This window comes from Athene cunicularia (genome assembly GCF_003259725.1).
Source record: "Athene cunicularia isolate RWA chromosome 3 unlocalized genomic scaffold, athCun1 chr3_part1, whole genome shotgun sequence".
In the NCBI taxonomy this organism is placed as follows: domain Eukaryota; kingdom Metazoa; phylum Chordata; class Aves; order Strigiformes; family Strigidae; genus Athene; species Athene cunicularia.
In genome coordinates, this window is record NW_020799097.1 from 39,994,773 (window position 1) to 40,013,746 (window position 18,974).

General features: G+C 36.5%; 1 protein-coding gene across 1 annotated transcript in view; it reads right to left on the reverse strand.

Moving 5' to 3' along the window:
- Positions 1-11,830, reverse strand: part of RNGTT (RNA guanylyltransferase and 5'-phosphatase) — a 185,898-nt gene extending 174,068 nt beyond the window's left edge. Inside the window, exons 1-4 of the mRNA XM_026845915.1 lie at positions 11,725-11,830; positions 4,976-5,079; positions 4,755-4,843; positions 410-485 (exon numbers count right to left, since the gene is read on the reverse strand). Coding sequence (XP_026701716.1) covers positions 410-485; positions 4,755-4,843; positions 4,976-5,079; positions 11,725-11,811 — 356 coding nt within the window. The 5' untranslated portion in view covers positions 11,812-11,830. The remainder of the gene's footprint in view (positions 1-409; positions 486-4,754; positions 4,844-4,975; positions 5,080-11,724) is intronic.
- Between the last annotated feature and the right edge of the window lie 7,144 nt (positions 11,831-18,974).

Here is an 18,974-nt window from a genome sequence, read left to right on the forward strand (position 1 = left end):
ACCACCCACCCCCCCCCAAAAAAAAACCCTCCATGTAAACCTACATAAAAAAGAAAGTAGTAAAAGAAATAACCCTTCAGGCATCTCTGAACTCCACATTCTTACTCAAAATGTAGGACATGTCACAGGGAAGAGACACAATACAATATATACACTCCTAAAAACCTACACACAGCAGGTACAGCTGACTTTTGACCTGCTGGAGCTGGAAAGCTTGACTGAAACAGGCTAATCTACCAAAGGATGATATGAATAATGTTATTATGGGTGTTTGCTCAAGATTAATAGGCAGTTTTAAAATAACAAACAGTGAATACATTAGGATAGCTGTCAGGGTAATGAGTGAAACATATTGAATATGTCTTTGGTCACTCTCAACAAATTCCTAAGAAATAACATTCAAAGTTACCTCCAGTCCAACTTCTCGACCAAAAAGGCACAGATCAGAAATCCAGTTCTATTGAAACCATGCGTGCAATGGACACCTAGACAAAACAACAAAAGGGTATAATAATTTGCAAGTAGTTTTAACAAACATGCTTTAGTTTCACAAGTGTGTTTTTGAATCCTCCTACCCTCATCAGTAACATTAAAGAGTTATCTCCCTTCCTAACAAGGCAGCCAAGATCACATAACGCATATAAGCCTAAAAAGCAATTTATTACATTCCTTCTGCAAAGTATTAGCAACAAGAATATAGGACACTTCAGTTTATCCCATCTCAAGAGCACTTACTTAATGCAACTGAAATATGGCTGATACAGATAAGATTCAAAGTATTTTTTTGTGACTGCTCAAATGCTTATCAAAAGACAATACAATCAAATATTGTACTTTTAGTGGATTCAACAAGCATTACATTCATTTCACAGCATCAGGCATAAAAATCCTATGCAGATTACCCTACCTCAAACTTCAAAGTGGTGTCAATAGACCATAAGTCTATTTCAAATTTGCTATTACCATGCTAAGACCAGACATTAATTTTGGAAAAAAAAAAAATACAAAAAGAAAACTATACAGCAGTATAATCATCTTGAATTACTTATCTTTTCAATGTAAGAAAAAAATAATAAAGTCTTCAGCCTCTATTTTACTGAATTCTTTGCCCAGTGAAAAGAGGGGAAGAATCAAATGCATTGGAACTTTTTTCCTCTCAAGGCAACAGCACCATCTAGTGATAACAAACCAGTCTGAAAACTTGTGCCATTAAAAATGTCATGAAGGATTCAGGCAAGATGCTGCCACTTCCTCATACTACATTTTAAATTATAAATATCCGAGTATTAACGTTTCCACTACCAAACGCAATTATTCTTAATATTAACAATTTTCAGTTGTGACCACAGAACCATGGAATCGTTTAGGCTAGAAAAGACCTTTAAGATCTTTGAGTCCAACCATAAACCTAACACTGCCAAGTCCACCACCCTGTTCCTAAGCACCATATCTACATGTCTTCTAAATACCTCCAGGGATGGTGACTCCACCACTTCCCTGGGAAGCCTCTTCCAATGCTTGACAATCCTTTTGGTGAATAAATTTTTGCTAATATCCAGTCTAAACCTCCCCTGGCACAACTTGAGGCCCTTTCCTCTCATCCTATCACTTGTTACTTGGGAGAAGATATGGACACCCACCTCACTACAACCTCCTTTCATGTAGTTATAGAGAGCAATAGCATCTCCCCTGAGTCTTCTTTTCTCCAGGCTAAACAACCCCAGTTCCTTCAGCCGCTCCTTGTAAGATTTATGCTCTAGACCCTTCACCAGCTTCACTGCCCTTCTCTGGACATGCTCCAGCACCTCAGTGTCTTTCCTGTACCGAGATGCCCAAAACTGAACACAGTATTTGAGGTGTGGCCTCACCAGTGCCGAGTACAGGGGGACAATGCCTTCCATAGTCCTGCTGACCACACTATTTCTGACACAGTCAGGATGCTATTGGCTGCCTTGGCCACCTGGGCACACTGCTGGCTCATGTACAGGTGGGTGTCAACCAAAGGACCCAGGTCCTTTTCTGCCAGGTGGCTTTCCAGCCACTCCTCCCCAAGCCTGTAGTGTTGCATGGTGTTGTTGTGACCCAAGTACAGGACCCGACACCATGAAGCAAGTCATTTAAGCTTTTACTGATTTAACTTATTTCTCTACCACAGTTAGTAAAGTAAGTTTAGCAAGAATTCACTTGATGCTTATTCAGATACGATGTGAATATCTTATCTTTTTTCTATATGCTCCCCTACACTGCAAGTATTTAATTTTTTACTGGAGATCCAAAAAATGCCTACAAAGAGTAGACTGATAAAAACCAGAAAATTTATATGGGTAAACAGAAATATGTATCGACTGTATCAGGGTCATGCTCTGTGCCCACCCCACCAAGCTTCCCTTCTTAACTTCTTAATAAAGCAACTTCTTAATAAAACTACTATGAAGTTCCTGGATTCATCCATTCTAGCCATTTAATAATATTAAAAGCTGCATAACTTGCATCAAATGAAGTTAATTTTAGCTTCCTTGTAGAATTTGTTCTCGGCAATCATTTCTCCTTTGTTTTCTGCTTAAGCAAAACTTTTGCATTTTGTTTCCTTAAGGTTGGCAGGCATACTCCAGTCCTTCAAGTTGCAAAAATAAAGTTTACACTCTATATTGTTCTAGCTGAACAGAAAATTTTGTTCACTTATCATTCACATTTCAGTCTCTTTTCATATCTAATCTTGACAATGGAAATGAAATTGCACACAATTGCTATCAATAAATCCTGCAGCTGTTACTGCTACCAAGAAGGGTAAGTCAATAATTTTATACACACAACAAAGATAAGAAGCATCTCAGCAATGAGACCAACATCTTGGAAGGGAAAGATCATAGAGGGTGCAGTACTATCACTGCTGCAAACTGCTTTTCCTTTTGATAAAAGCATCCCTCACACCAGTCCCTCTGATGCTATGTCAGAGGAAACAAGTGTCCAGCACCAGAAACAACTTATCAGTAACTCATGGAAGTGAAATAGAAAATCCCAACACTTCTCTTTTACTATGAAAGCCTAAACCACAGGTTATTTAAAAGCTTAGTCAACACATTATTTTTTTCTTGACTCTGACTTTTCTTCCACAGAGGTGAAACAATCTAAATAATGGAAGAACATGCCAAAATTCACAGAAGTCAAAAAGTGACTCAACACTAAAAATGGCATTTAAAAAAAGTTGAAATAACAGTTAAATGGATCTGCTGTTTATAGAATATCACCATGCTATCCATGCTCCATATAAATTGCTGACCATAACAACATTTCAAGTTCTGAAATATTGTTGGAGGACCAAGTGGAGGAACTGTGAAAGGAGAGTGAAAAATGAGGAACTGCTAAATGAGAGTGAGTGGGATCAGTCATCAGCAGTGTTTCAGAACTTGCACCAGAGCTTGAAATATTGTGGATGACTAATCCCACTCACTCATTTAGCAGTCCCTCATTTTTCATATCACATATTTGCATTACAATTTAGAGAAGAAAACAGATCTCAAATTAAAATTACATTCTATGTGAAATAAAGAAATAACTAAGTATCTAAAAGAAAATTATGTGGGAAAGTGTGTGCCCAAATTAAATCTCTCAAGCACTGGGAAAAAAAAAAATATTCTCAGTGGTATCCTGTGACAGGACAAGAAGCAATGGGTACAAACTGAAATAAAATATTTTCTGTTTAATCGTAAGGAAAAACACTCTGTATACTGTAAGGGTGAGCAAACACTAGAAGAGGTTGCCAGAAGATGTTGTATAGAGTCTCCAAGCTTGGACATGGTCAAAACCCAAATGAGCACAGTCCCGAGCAAGCTGCTTTAGTTGGCCCTGCACTAAGGAAGGACAACTGACTAGCTGATTTCCACAGGTCGCTTCCAACAACCTCAACTATTGTACAATTCTGTGATTCTGCACGAATCCTAAACTGTATGAACATACCAGCTTAGTTTACCCAGCTCTTATCAATGACACCTACACAAATAACTGTTCCATGCACTCCTAAGTCACTGAGTCAGATTCAGGAAGGCTGCAGAATTATCATCGAAGAGGCTTGAGGATTACATGCATACTGGCTCTGGTAACTCAGCTGCAAAGTAATTTCTTGTCTCTGAGTTTGCAGATACAGCTGAACATCAATATGCTTAGCAGAAATCAGAATAAAATGGTTTTAACTAAAACTAGAAATCACCCAAATTAAACTAAGAACTTTCTGTGCTCTGGGTAAAAAAAAAAAATAAAAATCTCCTTAAGAACATTCAAATATTCACTGTGAGACAGTACACCACAGAGGAAAAAAAAAAATAGCCTAATGTCTGCTACCAGCTACCAGCAATTAATCAGGTGCTTTGTGAGATTTGCTAAAGAACCTCTGAACATTCAGTTATCAAATATGACTTCAAGTAATCCTGACCATCAAATATCAAAACAATACTTAGGCAATACATAACTTGCCTAAGTCACTTCACCAGAAGTTACAAAAACACAATGCAAATATCATGTATTTGTAGACAGTTCTTAAGCTTGTATATTTTTCCACATTAAGTTGATAGCTATCATCAAACTGATGGATGCAGAAACACACTAGTTTCTGGAGTAAAAGCAATCAAGTCTATATATGTATAAACACTGTACTGAGGAAATTCCTTTGCTTAGACTTTTAAGAATGAGAGACCACAGTTATGAGTAAATAAGAAATAAATTAACAGTAAAAACTAATGATGGGATATAAGACATACCTATAAGCTCTGAGGGATTCTTATCACTGAAATGTTCACATACACGGATAAATGTTTCTGTATTCTCAGGTGTAGGGCACTCACCATGCCTGAAAAACACAGGATACACACAGATTAGGAGGCAGCTGGGGGAAAGGGAAGAGGAAAAAAAACCCAAACCACTATTTCAATGTGATCTTTCAAATTAAAAGCTAAATATTTAAAAAGTGCAGTCAACTTACCCTTTACACTGGAGCTTTATATATTTAATCCCCTCTTTCTCTATATCATTCCTGTCATAGAATCTAGTGGTGTTGGTCAGGTCTACCAGTAAACCCATTTTAACCTAAAAAAAAAAAATTAAAAATAAACTTATATATGTGGTTCAAATATTAGTACATAAATATTAAATGGCCAATAACATCCAAATTAAAAGCAATAGCAGGCTACAGCTGAAAGTTTAAAAATTCTCAAATATTGTATTTGTTCACAAAATCTGTATTTTACCACAACCACAGTCACCTGAGTTTCTTTGTGAAAGCTGGTGTCTGAATTAGCACTAGCCATCAATTCAAAAACTTCAGTTTGTCCCCATCAAAATTTCTAAATAAGAAGGATCTGCTAACAGCAGGAAAGTATCTGGTAAAGAACTATTTTAACATGTTAAAAGACAAATAAGGTGGAATCACTGTTCTTAAAGTAGAATAATATTAATCACTGGCACAGTAGAAGTACCATAAGAAACAACTGAGACAAGTACACTCTTAGAAAAAATAACTCATCTTAATTTACCCATCCATCACAATACAAAACAAATGAACACATTTTCAATTAAAAAAAAATAAAATCCTTAAATTCTCAGAAACATTTTATTCAAAGCTAAAATATGAAACAACTTGAAATCCTCAAAGATGCTGTCAGTAATTAAGGTAGCAGTATCAACCACTTAGATGTTAGGATGTACCTGAATTCAAGCTGCCTTGCCCACTCTACCCTAATGTGTCCCCTTGTACATGAGCTTATTCTTTTAGTGTTTGCTTTTTATAGCTGTAAAATAGGCCTTTTAAAGCATCCTTGTGGGAAGTACTGTGTTTTCAAAAATCAAGATGGAAAGCAAAAATTCCACTGGGTGGCATCCAACACACAGAGAACATCAGCAAAGTGCATCCTATTGATCCTTGGTCCAAACAAAATTTCTGTCAACCATAAACCCCCCAGTATTACTGTGCAAAACCAGCTCACTAACACACCTGTATACTGAAAGTATTCCTGGTTTCCTGCCTTGTAAGTGCAAGTAATAACTTTTGGTCAAAATGCTGAATGTCATGCTTTCAAGCAGGATCCTAACCATGAAACAAGGTGTCTTTTTCAAAGGCATTTCATGAGTGGTAGTTGAGCAAAATCCTTGTTCTATAGCTTTGTCTCTTTTAAAGTTACTTCAATAGTGCACTTAAAATACATGAACACTGAAGCATGCAAAAAAAAAAGAATGCTGCTTCTTCAGTATATTTAAAACTCTGTCACATACTCATAAACAGGATTTTGATCAGCTTTTATTTACCTTAAGGTCAACAGACTGGCAATAATTCAGCAGTACAGCTGGAAGAATTACAAATTAAAACACTGCTTCCAGACAATTCAGAAAAGATACATTCCAATTATAACTGGAACACAGTTCAGAAACAACTGCGTCACATGGATATGTTGTTCAGTCAACCTCAAAGACAAATTTCCAATTATCTACAGAGGTAGTTATCCATGGTATTCAAAGTTCTGATAATATACTTTCATACTTTTATTTATCAGGTATTAAAAAGCATCATGATGTTATGTCAGCAGCATTAAACATTCGTACTGTAATACCCAAATCAGTTCTGAATTTCTCCTCATTTACTTCAACTCTGTATATTGTATTCAGAATGCTTTTTTACTTTTATTACTGCGTTTTGCAGAAATACAAGCTACTTTGGTACAGGTCCACCTGAAAACAGTGTTACCTCACCTGAAGCTTCAAATATCAAACGAGCTGCTAAACATACAGACTGACAGTATACTATCCAGTGATTTATTTTGTAGGAAATATATAAAAGGCTATTAATTCAATTATTATTTTCCTCCCCCTCCATTCTAAATAGCATTTAGCAGATATCTCAGAGACTACTTAATTCACAAGACCACACAAAATTTCCAGTTTAAAATGAGTGTCGCAAGAACGGCATATTCTCACATCAGTACTTCTAGGTGACTGTACGGGACAACATGCTAGGATAGAAAAGTACATATAAAATGAGATAGTTCTAAGAAAACTAGATGTTTTTCTACCATTCAAGCAATGGCTCCACGAAGGCAATCCAGAAGAGTATCTTCCAGTAATGTGCCATAACCCAAAAAAAGCATAAGAATCTCCCTTTGTGTTCAGCATCCTATCAATAGCATCGTTAGAGTTGGCAGGAGACTGATACAAGAATGTGTTTTCACCAGCAAGCTCTAGACTATGAAGCCACATAAATGACCCTCTAATTACCCTCCTCCCCAACTTGTATATAGCTCAACTTGACAACCTTATGTACCATATGGGGTTAGGTGTAAGGCTTTCAAGATGTGCTCAGCTAATGGGCAAAAAATTATTTTCAAAGATTAAGATTTAATGAAAGCATAATTTTAAAGCAAAGGTTATTACTAGGCTGGAACTGAATGTGAAAAAGACAACATTCCAAAAACAAAGATTACTCTTGGGGAAAAATGTTATATCATCTGACAGCCTGGAGAAGGGGAAAAAGAATCATGAGGAAAAAAAAACTTTAATAAAAGCATGAAGACAGATTAAAAGGTAACACTGTTTAACATATCACATGGTTAAAGGAGATATACAAGAAGAAATGCAAGTGATTTGCAGAACATGGTTTCACATCCTCCCATCCAAAAGTAGTTGATATACAATTCCATCTTAGTGTTGAAAACTCAAAGCCAATTCCCAATCCCACTGTTCTCAAATACCAGCAGCTTCAAACCTCCCCAACAGAAGCCTCCAAACTCCTCCTACAATGAGGAATTATCACTGAGATATGTGAAAGCACAAAAATTCATTTTATGTCAAAGCTCTTAAACTCAAACAATACCTGCGTGCTTTTCCCTCAACTTTCAGAAATTACTCCTTTGAATATACTTATCAGATTTCAGTTTCCTGACTGACATGTAGAAGCCAGGAGAACACTACAACGTACTTCAGACCCAAAGTGCCACCAAGCATTTGGGAAGTTATATTTAACTTGAATAGGAGAATGAAATACAGCAAAGTGTCTGCTAGACAGGAAATTCCGAACTACAGGACTCTAGGACTTCTAGCCTGCTATTCCTTTGTAATTACTACGAATCATTTCAATCATATACAAATGAAGACCTTGTGAAGTGACACATTTCATGGAGCAGTAAATCAGAGGCGTCTAATACAACTTAGCCTAAGCTATAAAAGCATTTATGGCACATAAAGTATATTAGGCCTGAAAGCAATTTCCTTGCTTTACATAAAGCATGAACATTTGCTCTCTCAGTTCATGGGATTAGCTGCACATAACACACTACAGTTTAGAGAGTGCAAGGCAAAAGAAAAGGTTAAAGCAGTTTCAGTTTGAAAATAGCATGGGGATTATGTAACATATCAAAGTATACAATTATGATGTTCCATAAATCCATGCAAAAAACACTGGTACCACAAGAATCAAAATATTTCTGTCACCAAATTGGAATTATACTATGCTTGTCCTGACCAACCACAATTTTCACTTACAGAATAGATTCTAGTACACGTACATTCACCACACAGGTGCTTTGCTCCGCTCAAACCCTGACATCACACCAATCATCACCGTCATCTTCTCAGTCATGCTCTGATAAGTTTGCTCCTAGAAAGTTCTTAATATGAACTGATCTTTAAAGACTATCTAAGCTAAAATAGAGTCACCCATGGAAAATGCTGTTCTTCTAGCCAATGTTTTGCATAAATCACATCTTTCAGTCCACCACGCCCATTAAATGACACAGCTTTGGAAGAAAGAATAATTTTAAATTGTTGAGCAACTTCTCACTAAAACATAAATTTATTTCTTACAAGGACTGTTAAAACACTACAGTCTTAGACACTTAGACTGTGCATTGAAGCGTAATTGAAAGTAGTTATTTTTCTTGCTTCTAATTGTAAAAGATGACTGGATAGAAGGAAAAAAAAAAGCTCACTGATAGCTTGAAATTCTCATCTTCTACATACAATAATACCAAGATCTTCATACCACCTTCATTCTGCTCATACTTATTTTATCCAGGCTGCCCATGTCCTCCTACAGTTACAAAAACCTTCCTCCTCACTTTCTCACTTTCCAGTTATCTCCAGCTATTAATGCCTTATGCATGCACTCTGCTGCTGTTGTGCAATTAAATGAGCTTAGCTAGTTTCCCCTTGTATGACTCCAGAAGTTTCTCATTAGACACTGGAACTTGAAAACATCCTCACCAGGAAGGAGAGAGCATACTATAATTCACTGAATTCTCTTCAGTCTCAAGATTGTTTTCTTGCATTTCTTATTTGAGGAAATAATTAAAATCAGTGATTGAATTTATCTGTGGAAACAGTAACATGGCTGAAAACTGAGAGTTTTCCTAACAGGAATACTGTAACTTGAGCATACTAATTGCCCAAACATTCTTAAGAGTTAACTAATGTTCTAGCCCTTCATAACAGAATAGAGCTACTTTTGTAAAGCATAAACAGTACTAACCTACCTAACCAAGAAACAAATTTTTTAAAAAATATTCACACTGTCACCAACTGCTCCTGCAAAATTTTTTTACAAGACCATTAAGATACTGTGTCAGTACTGGCAATCAGAAGAAAAACAGGTTTGCCATCTGTTATCAAATCAGTTTCTAACACACAGATTTTCAGCAACCAGCTTCATACGAAAAAGGAATTGCACAGGAAGCTTGTTAGAGAAAGCTCCTCACAGACAGATGTTGTCTTAAATACTGAACAGTTACCTTGAAAAATCTGTGGTAGCAGCAATATCTCACTGTTACCAAAATACAGATGTGAAAGTTTCAGATGAAGTCTCTTATTTGAGAGATAAATTATATAGACTTAAGTAATAACCAGGTTTCAGAAGTGATGCAGTCTGAAAAGTATTAGCAGTAAAACACACTGCGGTAAAATGATGAGAATCATGCACAGTGAGCTACTTTCGCCTTGGGAAAATCCACTTTTCAAGGTCTCCACAATTGCCCATTCATCTCATTGCCAGACTGCTGGTAAACTGCTGTTGTACAAATATAGCATTCCACTAACCCACTGCATATCTCAGCAAATACAAAAAACGTATGTTTTCAAATAGCAAACATTTAGCAACAATAAGAGGGTTCAAGGCAATATAACAGATTTGATAACAGGGAGTTTGAGAGTAATATTATGTTCTACATGTTAACCAACATTACCAAAATATAAGTGGGGATTCTCACGCTAGTAATTGTACTATCAGATTCTAATCATCTGATGTCACTCAAGATATTACAAATTTGTAGTATTGCAATAGAACTGATTGATGTGCCTGGTGGAAAAGCTATGAAGGCTCACCATGATTTCTTTTTGGTGACAAATCACAAACAAGCAAATCGTCTGAAAATCTGAGTAAATCTCTAATGTCCTCTATAACTTCAAAACGTGCAGAATTTTATATTACTTTAAACCATGAATAAGATTAGTTTGGGAAAATTTCTAGGTATGCCCATTAAAGCTGGTCAGAGTCAAAAGGAACATAATGCATAAAATTCAAGTAGAATTTAGATGCATAGATCCAAGAAATCAAACAAGAAAAAAATCCTACCAGTTTAAACACCTAGGAACAGGCACATGTGCTTCACTGATATAGTATCTTATTACATTAGCCCACAGGTACCTCTGTAACTGCTATACTGAATAGGTCACCATCTACTTCATATCTAAGCCCAGGTAAGATTCATAAAATGAAGATTCTCATATTTTAGTCAGCTGATTCCTCGATGTTTGAACTCTGATATTGATAAATAAGTTCAGAATTAATTTAACTTAGATCAACAGAAAAAAAAAAAAAAAACACACAGAAAAACGTCACTAGCATGACTTTATAAAACACACAATCAAAAAAAATGGTGCTAACCTTCTACATAACAGTTTAACAGATTAAAAGAATCAGGTTGTGGGCCTTTCTTTGCCTGGGAGGTTCAAAATCCCATTTCCCATATCTCCAGATGCACTGGACTAGGCACAACACCTGTCATGTTCCCCACCTTTATTGTCAAAGTTGTGCTATGACGCAGAACAACATGCAACTTGAAGCAGACAGGCAGAAATGGGCAAAACAGAGAATGAAGAAATAAGCCAGAAATACAACACTGTAACCCAATGATAAAAACATCCATCCACCTTCCTGGGTCCCAGTCCATGCTCCTAAAATTTTTTCTCTATTTATGAATTTTTCACTGAGAAGTTACTGGATAAAATCCATAGTTTTCTTCCATACTTGGGTATGACAGGTTAGATACCATAAAGCATTCTATGCATCAAAAGAAGAAAATTATGTCTTGAAACTAAAAAAGCTTTTAAATGCAACTTAACATATCCATACGCAAGAGTCCCTTGTAAAACTACAAACTGAGACTATCTGAATTTTGAGAACGACATCTCTCCAAGATGCAACAGTAATAACAGAGAAGAGTGAGATTCTTGCTGCTAATACAGTAAATCAGCTGGAGGATTTTGCACAATTCCTGTCTATAAGAAAGTATATTTGGAAATCTAGGAGTTGCAGAGAAAACCTGAAAATGTAAACCAAAAAAAAAAATAAATTTCTGTACAGATGTCCCAAAGGGAGCCATCAGCCACTTTTTTCTTAAAGCTTAAAAGCAACATTTGAATAAACATTAATAATGAAAATAATGTTTCAATTACTAGAAAATTTAACTTTACCTTCAGACTCTTTAAGTAGTTGGATAACATACTCGGGTGAAAACGATTTTCTTCAGCAACTTGTTCATCATATCTTGGTCCTAACATTGTCTTCAAAGGTAAAAACTTCCCTATGAAAGATAATCAAATTTTGCAGTACTTCGAGTATACTCATGTATATGTACACTTACAACTTAGCAATTTCAAAGCAACAGGCTTAGCAGATTTAGAGATTCATCTTCAATTAAAAATAATCACAGGAAATGTATCAATAACAATTGAATTGGAATATTTTTTAGTTACGAGTGCTCAGAATTCATAAGTACATTTAGAATTTTAAAGGAAATACAAGTCAGCTCATCTAAAAGAAAATAATTTAATGTTTTTAGCTAGCTTTTAGTGTGATTTAAGGTGTGGAGCTATAGCACAGGTACAGCTACAAAACAGAATAGGTAAAATCTAAACTTGCTACAGTTAAAAACATGAAAATAGCATCTTAAATTACAATTTGTTACCCAACCATGTAAACATCAGTTTTGATTACCTGCAAATGTAAACATGGTAATGATCACTAAGAATACATTTGGTCCAGAACATCTATGCACTACAGATCTTTCTAACATGCTCCTTAAGGCTGTTGGAAGAGTTCTGCGGTAGCGTTCAACATTTCCCACCCAAACACAACACCTACATGTGGTTCAGACATGAGGGAAGTTACAAAACCGCAACAAAAACTTGACCGGAATTAGTGCTTAGTGGACTACATCCCTCATACCCTAGAAACCAATTTTTTATATATTTATTTTATTTTTCATTCACCACAAAATATCTGAAATAATCTCAGTAGAGATCTCTAGCTTTTTCTTTCTGAGCTCCAGCAAGCTACAGGCATGCCCTTCCCTCCAAGCGCAGCAGGAACGGGTATTTGAGCAGCAGGAACTGATCCAACAGCTCTTCCTGTGGTTCCAAAGAGACAAGAATTTACAAGCCCAGGTCACTGCCTCCATGTCTGCCTGGGAAGCAGCACACCTCCTCCCGCACACACCTGGGACCCTGCATTGCAGTTAGTTGTGGAAAATGAATGCAAACTGACAGAAAGAGACCTGGCATGTCTGCCTAGGCACACAGAGGTTAATGATACAGGCAGGGAGTAAAACTGGGAGAACTTCAGCATTTCTAAATAGCTATGAAAATATTTAAATCAATTCAATCCCAAGACTGATCAAATAAATCCTTCCCTAAGAAAACACAAATTGCCCCAGAACTGTCCTCCTTTTTTTTTTTTAATAAAAATGTTTCCATAGTGTTAAAAAAAAGACAGCCCTTCTAAAACCAAAGGAAATGCAGCCATGTAATTGTATCGCACAGAAGACCAGCAGAAATGTTTTTTTTAATGCAGGAAGAACTCCAAATCAGAGCACCAGACATAAATCTTCTAGGAGAATTAAAAATGCTACTAGATCCTGACATCATCAAATTATATTTCTAAAATGCTTCTAATAGCAGTTAACCTACCTATTTCCTGGAGGGGGGTAAAAAAGGACAGTTCATGCTGCATATGATTGCTTGGAGGGTTTTTTTAACTTCAGTAACTTTTAAAGAGATTTTCCTATTTAGAAACAAATACCCACATGATATTTTGAACGAAGGAAAAATATTAATTTCTATACTATTCCTTAAACTATCTGATGCCTCTGTTCAGCTATGTAATGTAGAGTAACAGTCACCATTCACTAGCCTGTATTTAATGTTCAGATTCAGATCCTCAAATGAATCAGCAACCCAGCACTAATCCTGCAAAATTCTTTTAAATTAATTATGGAAATACTGCTTTCTCATCAATACAGAACATCTTCTCATAATAAGAAAAAAAAAAACTCGTTTTCAGCAAAACAAAACCACATGGAAAAGACAATAAAACACTCATTGTATTCAGTTAGAAATCAAGTTTTGAGAAAAAAAGATCACTAATAGAAAAATGCATATCATTTTTACTAAATGAGTGATGCTTAGAGGTTTCTCTATAAAATAAATTGAAGTTCATGGAGTTTTTTTGTAGCCTTAAATTCTATCAAAACACCTTATGTAGTCTCAAAGAAGCATTTAACTTCTAGGAAAGAGACATTATAAACCACAAAAGACAGTTATGGAAACTGAGAAGCTTTATACAACTCCTTAGCTCAGGTTTGATGTTTATCAGCAACGTGAGAAACACCCTTAACTGCTACACTTCTCTGAGACCATTCCAAACTTTACAGCTAAAAGGAAAGTTATTCAGTCATACAGTCAATATACATATTAAACAGTAATAAAGTTATAGTCACTTCAACTTATTTAACTGTTAGAAAAACTCCTAACTTCACTTTACTTCCCCTTGCCTTTTCATTCCACCAGTTCTACACCCTCCTCCCTGGTCGGTTGGCTACCTCCCATTTGCTCACTTCTTGATCTATCGACTTTAATTTGCTTGCTCCTTTGTGCTCCTTGTCACCTTCAACACTATTATTCAGCCTGTCTCACTCACTATTAACCCTTCCACATTAACTTGTAATCTTCCTCTGTACAGACTGATTATGCAAATCCTAATTTTGGATGACCTTAATGCAAAAATCTATCATCACCATAGGTTTTGCAAAACACTAACATGCTTCAAGGTTTTTATCTTTGCCACTTGCCAATGCCATCCTAATGCGTCCACTCACCCATTACAGAACATGAAGAACATAACTAAACTTTTTTTATCCAAGGAATTAAATTAAGAAAAGAAGCTGCACTGACAAAATAGCCAATGGATCCATAAGAAAACTAACATCCTTTGTTCCTTTATGAGATGCTGGGGAAAGAGGATAGAGTTGGAAAACAGTGCCTGGAGGTTAAGACAGTTTCCTGTAGCAACTGATCAAGAGACTGTGCAATCGCACTGAAGACTCTCCTGTTCTCCATCTTCTAGAACAGAGAATGAACATGTTCATTCTCTTCTCAGTAGCAGACCTTGATCTGGTGTCTGATTTTCACTCTTGATTTCCTTCTGAGCAACCATAATACATTCCTGTTAATCATCAGGAAAAGACAGACAAAACAGATAAGTCAGCATCTCCCGCAGCATTTGATGCCTTTACACAGGTGTGGAAGAGATGAGTTTAATAGAGGACATTTACTATCACTTCCAAAGATCAAAGCTAGATCTTCGGAAGTATTTAAGTGCCCAACTTCTACAAATTCCAGTTTGGCAGTGTCATCAAGAAAGAATTTATATGGCACCAAACAAGCTGCCTGCCAAGGCTAGAGAGCAGTAATTTGTTTCCAATTTAGGCAAATTCTGTAATCAGATAATGACAACAATGGCTCTGATTTTTTTGTGTGTCTTTTTCTTTGTCTTTCTGGTTTCCTTTTTTTTTTTTTTTTTTAATAAAATACATTTCTCTGCAGTGTAATTTCATGTTATTCCTATACAGTAAGCACTATCCTCCCAGTATACATTCTTGTTTTTTTCTGAATTGTGACTACTACACATGTATTCAAGATCTGGAATACAATCTCATATTGTGTTCCTCTTATAACAGAAAACCAAATTCCCCTACCTGACAAATTTTTTATTTGATCTCTGTACAGAAGCTTCCTGTGTGCATATAAGCCCCTCTCAGGCAAGTGTCATTAAGCTACAGAAAATCTAAGCTTTAATTCTAACAAAGACTTCTAACCTGAGTAATATGAAGGACTATAAATGAGGCAGTATCTACAGTCTCTGCTACAGTTCTGTTCTACATCTTATGCTAAAGAAACGGTGGAGTAAAAACTGATTACAACTCATCTTAAGCCTCCATGCATATGCCTTTGAAGTTAAATAATAAATTCTTTATGTTAAACTAGGTGACCTAACAGTAACAAGGAGATATTTTGCATGGATATCAAAGCGTCCCAAGTCATTAGTGTATCTAAACTAATTTATGATAATAATTGTTAACTCCTCAATGAAATTTTCAAATTAACTTCAGAATGTTACTGGAACCTTGACACTTGATGATTACTTACTCCCACAATTAAGTTCAAATTTGTCAAATAGTCTTGGAAAGTTGGATATTAAAAACCTTTTTCCAAACTAGTTACCTGTATAACAGATGGTATTTCTTTAGGTTGAAAAATAGGTAAAAATTCTAAAACTAAAAGCCCAGTATGTCAGAGCATAGACATCAAGTGGATAAATCTGAGAGACAACAAAGTGAAAAAATGTAAGACATAACATTTCCCACATATACATGTTCTAATTTTGGCACATTTTTAATCTTAGAATCTGAATTCTAGAGCATGTCAGTGAAAAAGCTACCCTTAATTTAGTCTAATTTTCTGTGACATGAAGCTATCAACCCCATATGTGACAGTAGCCACTAATTATGTACGACCATGGTATGTTTAGATTGAGCATTGATTAGGAAGGCTAGACTGTGTAAAGTGACCAAGGACAAGAAAGAGAAATCTGAATAAAATGTAATAGTAAAATCTGCAATTTAAGAAAACAAACAAACAACAATATCATCCTAAAAAGAGTCTTCTGTTTCAAGCACAACTATGCTGGGTCAAAAGCATCCATTTCACCTAGGATCTTACTACCAAAATGGGTCAATAACAGATGCCTAGGAAAGAATGTAAAATGATGACGACAATCCATCATCAGATTATTCTCACCAACTACAACAAGCTACAACTCAGCAATTTCCTGAACTAGAGGCATTACTCTTCTATCTAAGGTGCTATCTCTATAACCATATGCAATATGGATGTTTTAGTATCTCACTGTTCAACAGGCTGCATGTATATCTAGAACAGATTAACCAACATGAATCAATAGAAGGAAACTGAAAGACACTGCTGAGACACTTCTCATGTCTTTTCTGCAGTATCTTACTAGCACTTTCCATGGCAAAAGAGACTGAGTTTTTGGTGGTTTTAAAAAGTAGGTACCCACAGAGATGGCAATGCCAAGGCAGTAAGGCTGAAGCAACCTGATCACTTCAGATGTAAGAGTTCAGAGAAAGCTCTTTTCATCATGTACGTTACCACAATGCAGAAAGCATGAAAATGTGCCATTCTGAAGAACTGCTGTATCATAAAGCCAGCAAATGGCAGAAAAACATAAATATTTAAAGAACTGGAAAAAAAATGTGAGATGTTGATCAATTCACCTTGCTCAGAATGAAGGCTCTTGTTAACCTGAATGAACCCAATCTCACCAACAGAAGAGCTCCGGGCCTCATTAGTACTTGTTTTTAAGGTCAGTTAGAAACTCTAGACGCCACAACCACAAGATGAGAGGGTCATGACCAAACACTTGATGAATATTAGTCGACTGAAGCTAGACAAGCCTTCCTCAGCCACATTATGGCTATCACACTATCAGATGTGAATAACATCATGTACAGATGCTTAGAAATATGATAGAAATGCTAATTAAAACTGGAATAGAACACATCTGGTAGACAGTACCAACATCAATAAACTCTAAAAATTAGCTCTCAGTAAAATTCTTAGATGTCTTTGAATGTAAAATAGAAAAAAAAAAAAAAAAGACAACTGATGGTGTACTGTGAGTTTTGTTAAGTTGTACACACTAAAAAACTGAAATACATTAAGATACAGCAGCCAAAGAAATGAACCAAACGTGCTTTTTTTAAATGCTGTAACTTCTTGTCCATGATCACACTGAATGGAAAAGAACTACCTTGCAGTTACTGAATAAACAAACACACAAGCAATGATGGCACAGCAGATGACATGCTGATGACCTGCATTCTTGCTTACTCTATGTTGGTATTTTTGAGAAAGCCATGGCTTAAAAGACTGACAAACAAACAAAAGCAACAACTTCTAGAGATCAAGAACTTGCTGAGAAGAAAAACAATGAATAAAGAGTCATTAGTCTATTTTTGTTGTGGTCAAAAGCTAACAGGTTAGGTTATCATATCTCTCATTAGATACAAAGTATTTGCCAGCAATCAGGAAAAAGAGGTGATGGAGATAAGCAGTACAACAATGCCGTTATTTGAGTCAAGTTCAGAGAAATGTAAGGAAGCTGAGAGAAACCAGTAATCCACAAAATGAACTGAAATTAAAATACTGATAAATGCCAAATAATGGATATTGATGGAATGATTAAGCCTACTGAGATACTTCACTAGGTTCTAAATAAAACTCTAAAACAGTCATCAGTGTCTTCAATTCCACAACCAACTGCCATCAAAAAAAATATATGATGTGGAATCATGGGATAAAAAATGCAGGAGTTGTAACTATAAAGCAAACCCTGGCACAGAGCCATCTAGAATAGCACACTGAGTACTAAGTGCTGTTTTGAAAAAACACCTTTAAATTACCACAGATAAGAAGATGAAAGGAGTGAAAACTAGAAAATATTGTGGAAAAAACCCTGGGGGTTGGAATTGCTTACCTTACAAAGGAAAGAAGAACTTGAGAAAACTGGAAAGAGCAAAGATTGTTTACTCTATCTCATACCAGGCAGCATGGGAAACGTTCATCTGAAGTCAGTATGGTAGTTAACTCACCATCAAAAAATGTGTGTTTACATGATACCTAATTCACTGCCACTAGATGCCAGCAAGACTAGATACCTAGCAACAATCGAGACAGCATGTTATGGGTAAGAACATCCAAGATGACGGCAATCACTGACAAAACCTGAAATACACATGGAAGTTCGGAGTACAACATTTAAACTCATCCTTCAGATTAAGAGTTTAGGAACACACCAGTGACTGACAGGTCACTGTCAGTCGGCGCAGAAACAGATCAACGCTGATAAGCAACAGCACCTTCAGGGGAAATAAAAAAAAAAATAAAAACAAAAAGACAAGGCAGAGGCTGCACAGGGGAATTGTCAGGGCTGAGGTAAGCTCCCGTACGGCAGCTTCTGCACGTCCAGTTGCCTTCGCCCGCATCAGACGTGACGGACGGGAAAAGTTTTAGTCCTAAACTTAACCAGTGCGAAGGAAAAACTTAGCATGAAGGCTCCCATGGACCCCCGCCTGTACCTCTGCAAGGGAGCCGGGTCGAACCGGTTTCAGGGGCTGCACTAGCGGAAGGGAGGGCGAGCCTCCACACTAAAGGCAAAGCCCTGCTGCGGGCTGGACTTTTGGGAAAACAACCGTCCTACAGGATATCAGCTCCTGGGCAAACACCAGCCGAGGGAGCTGGGGGAGAACGGCCGCCCGGCGCCCCCGCACCAGCCCAGCCGCGGCCCCGGGACAAAGAGCCCCCAC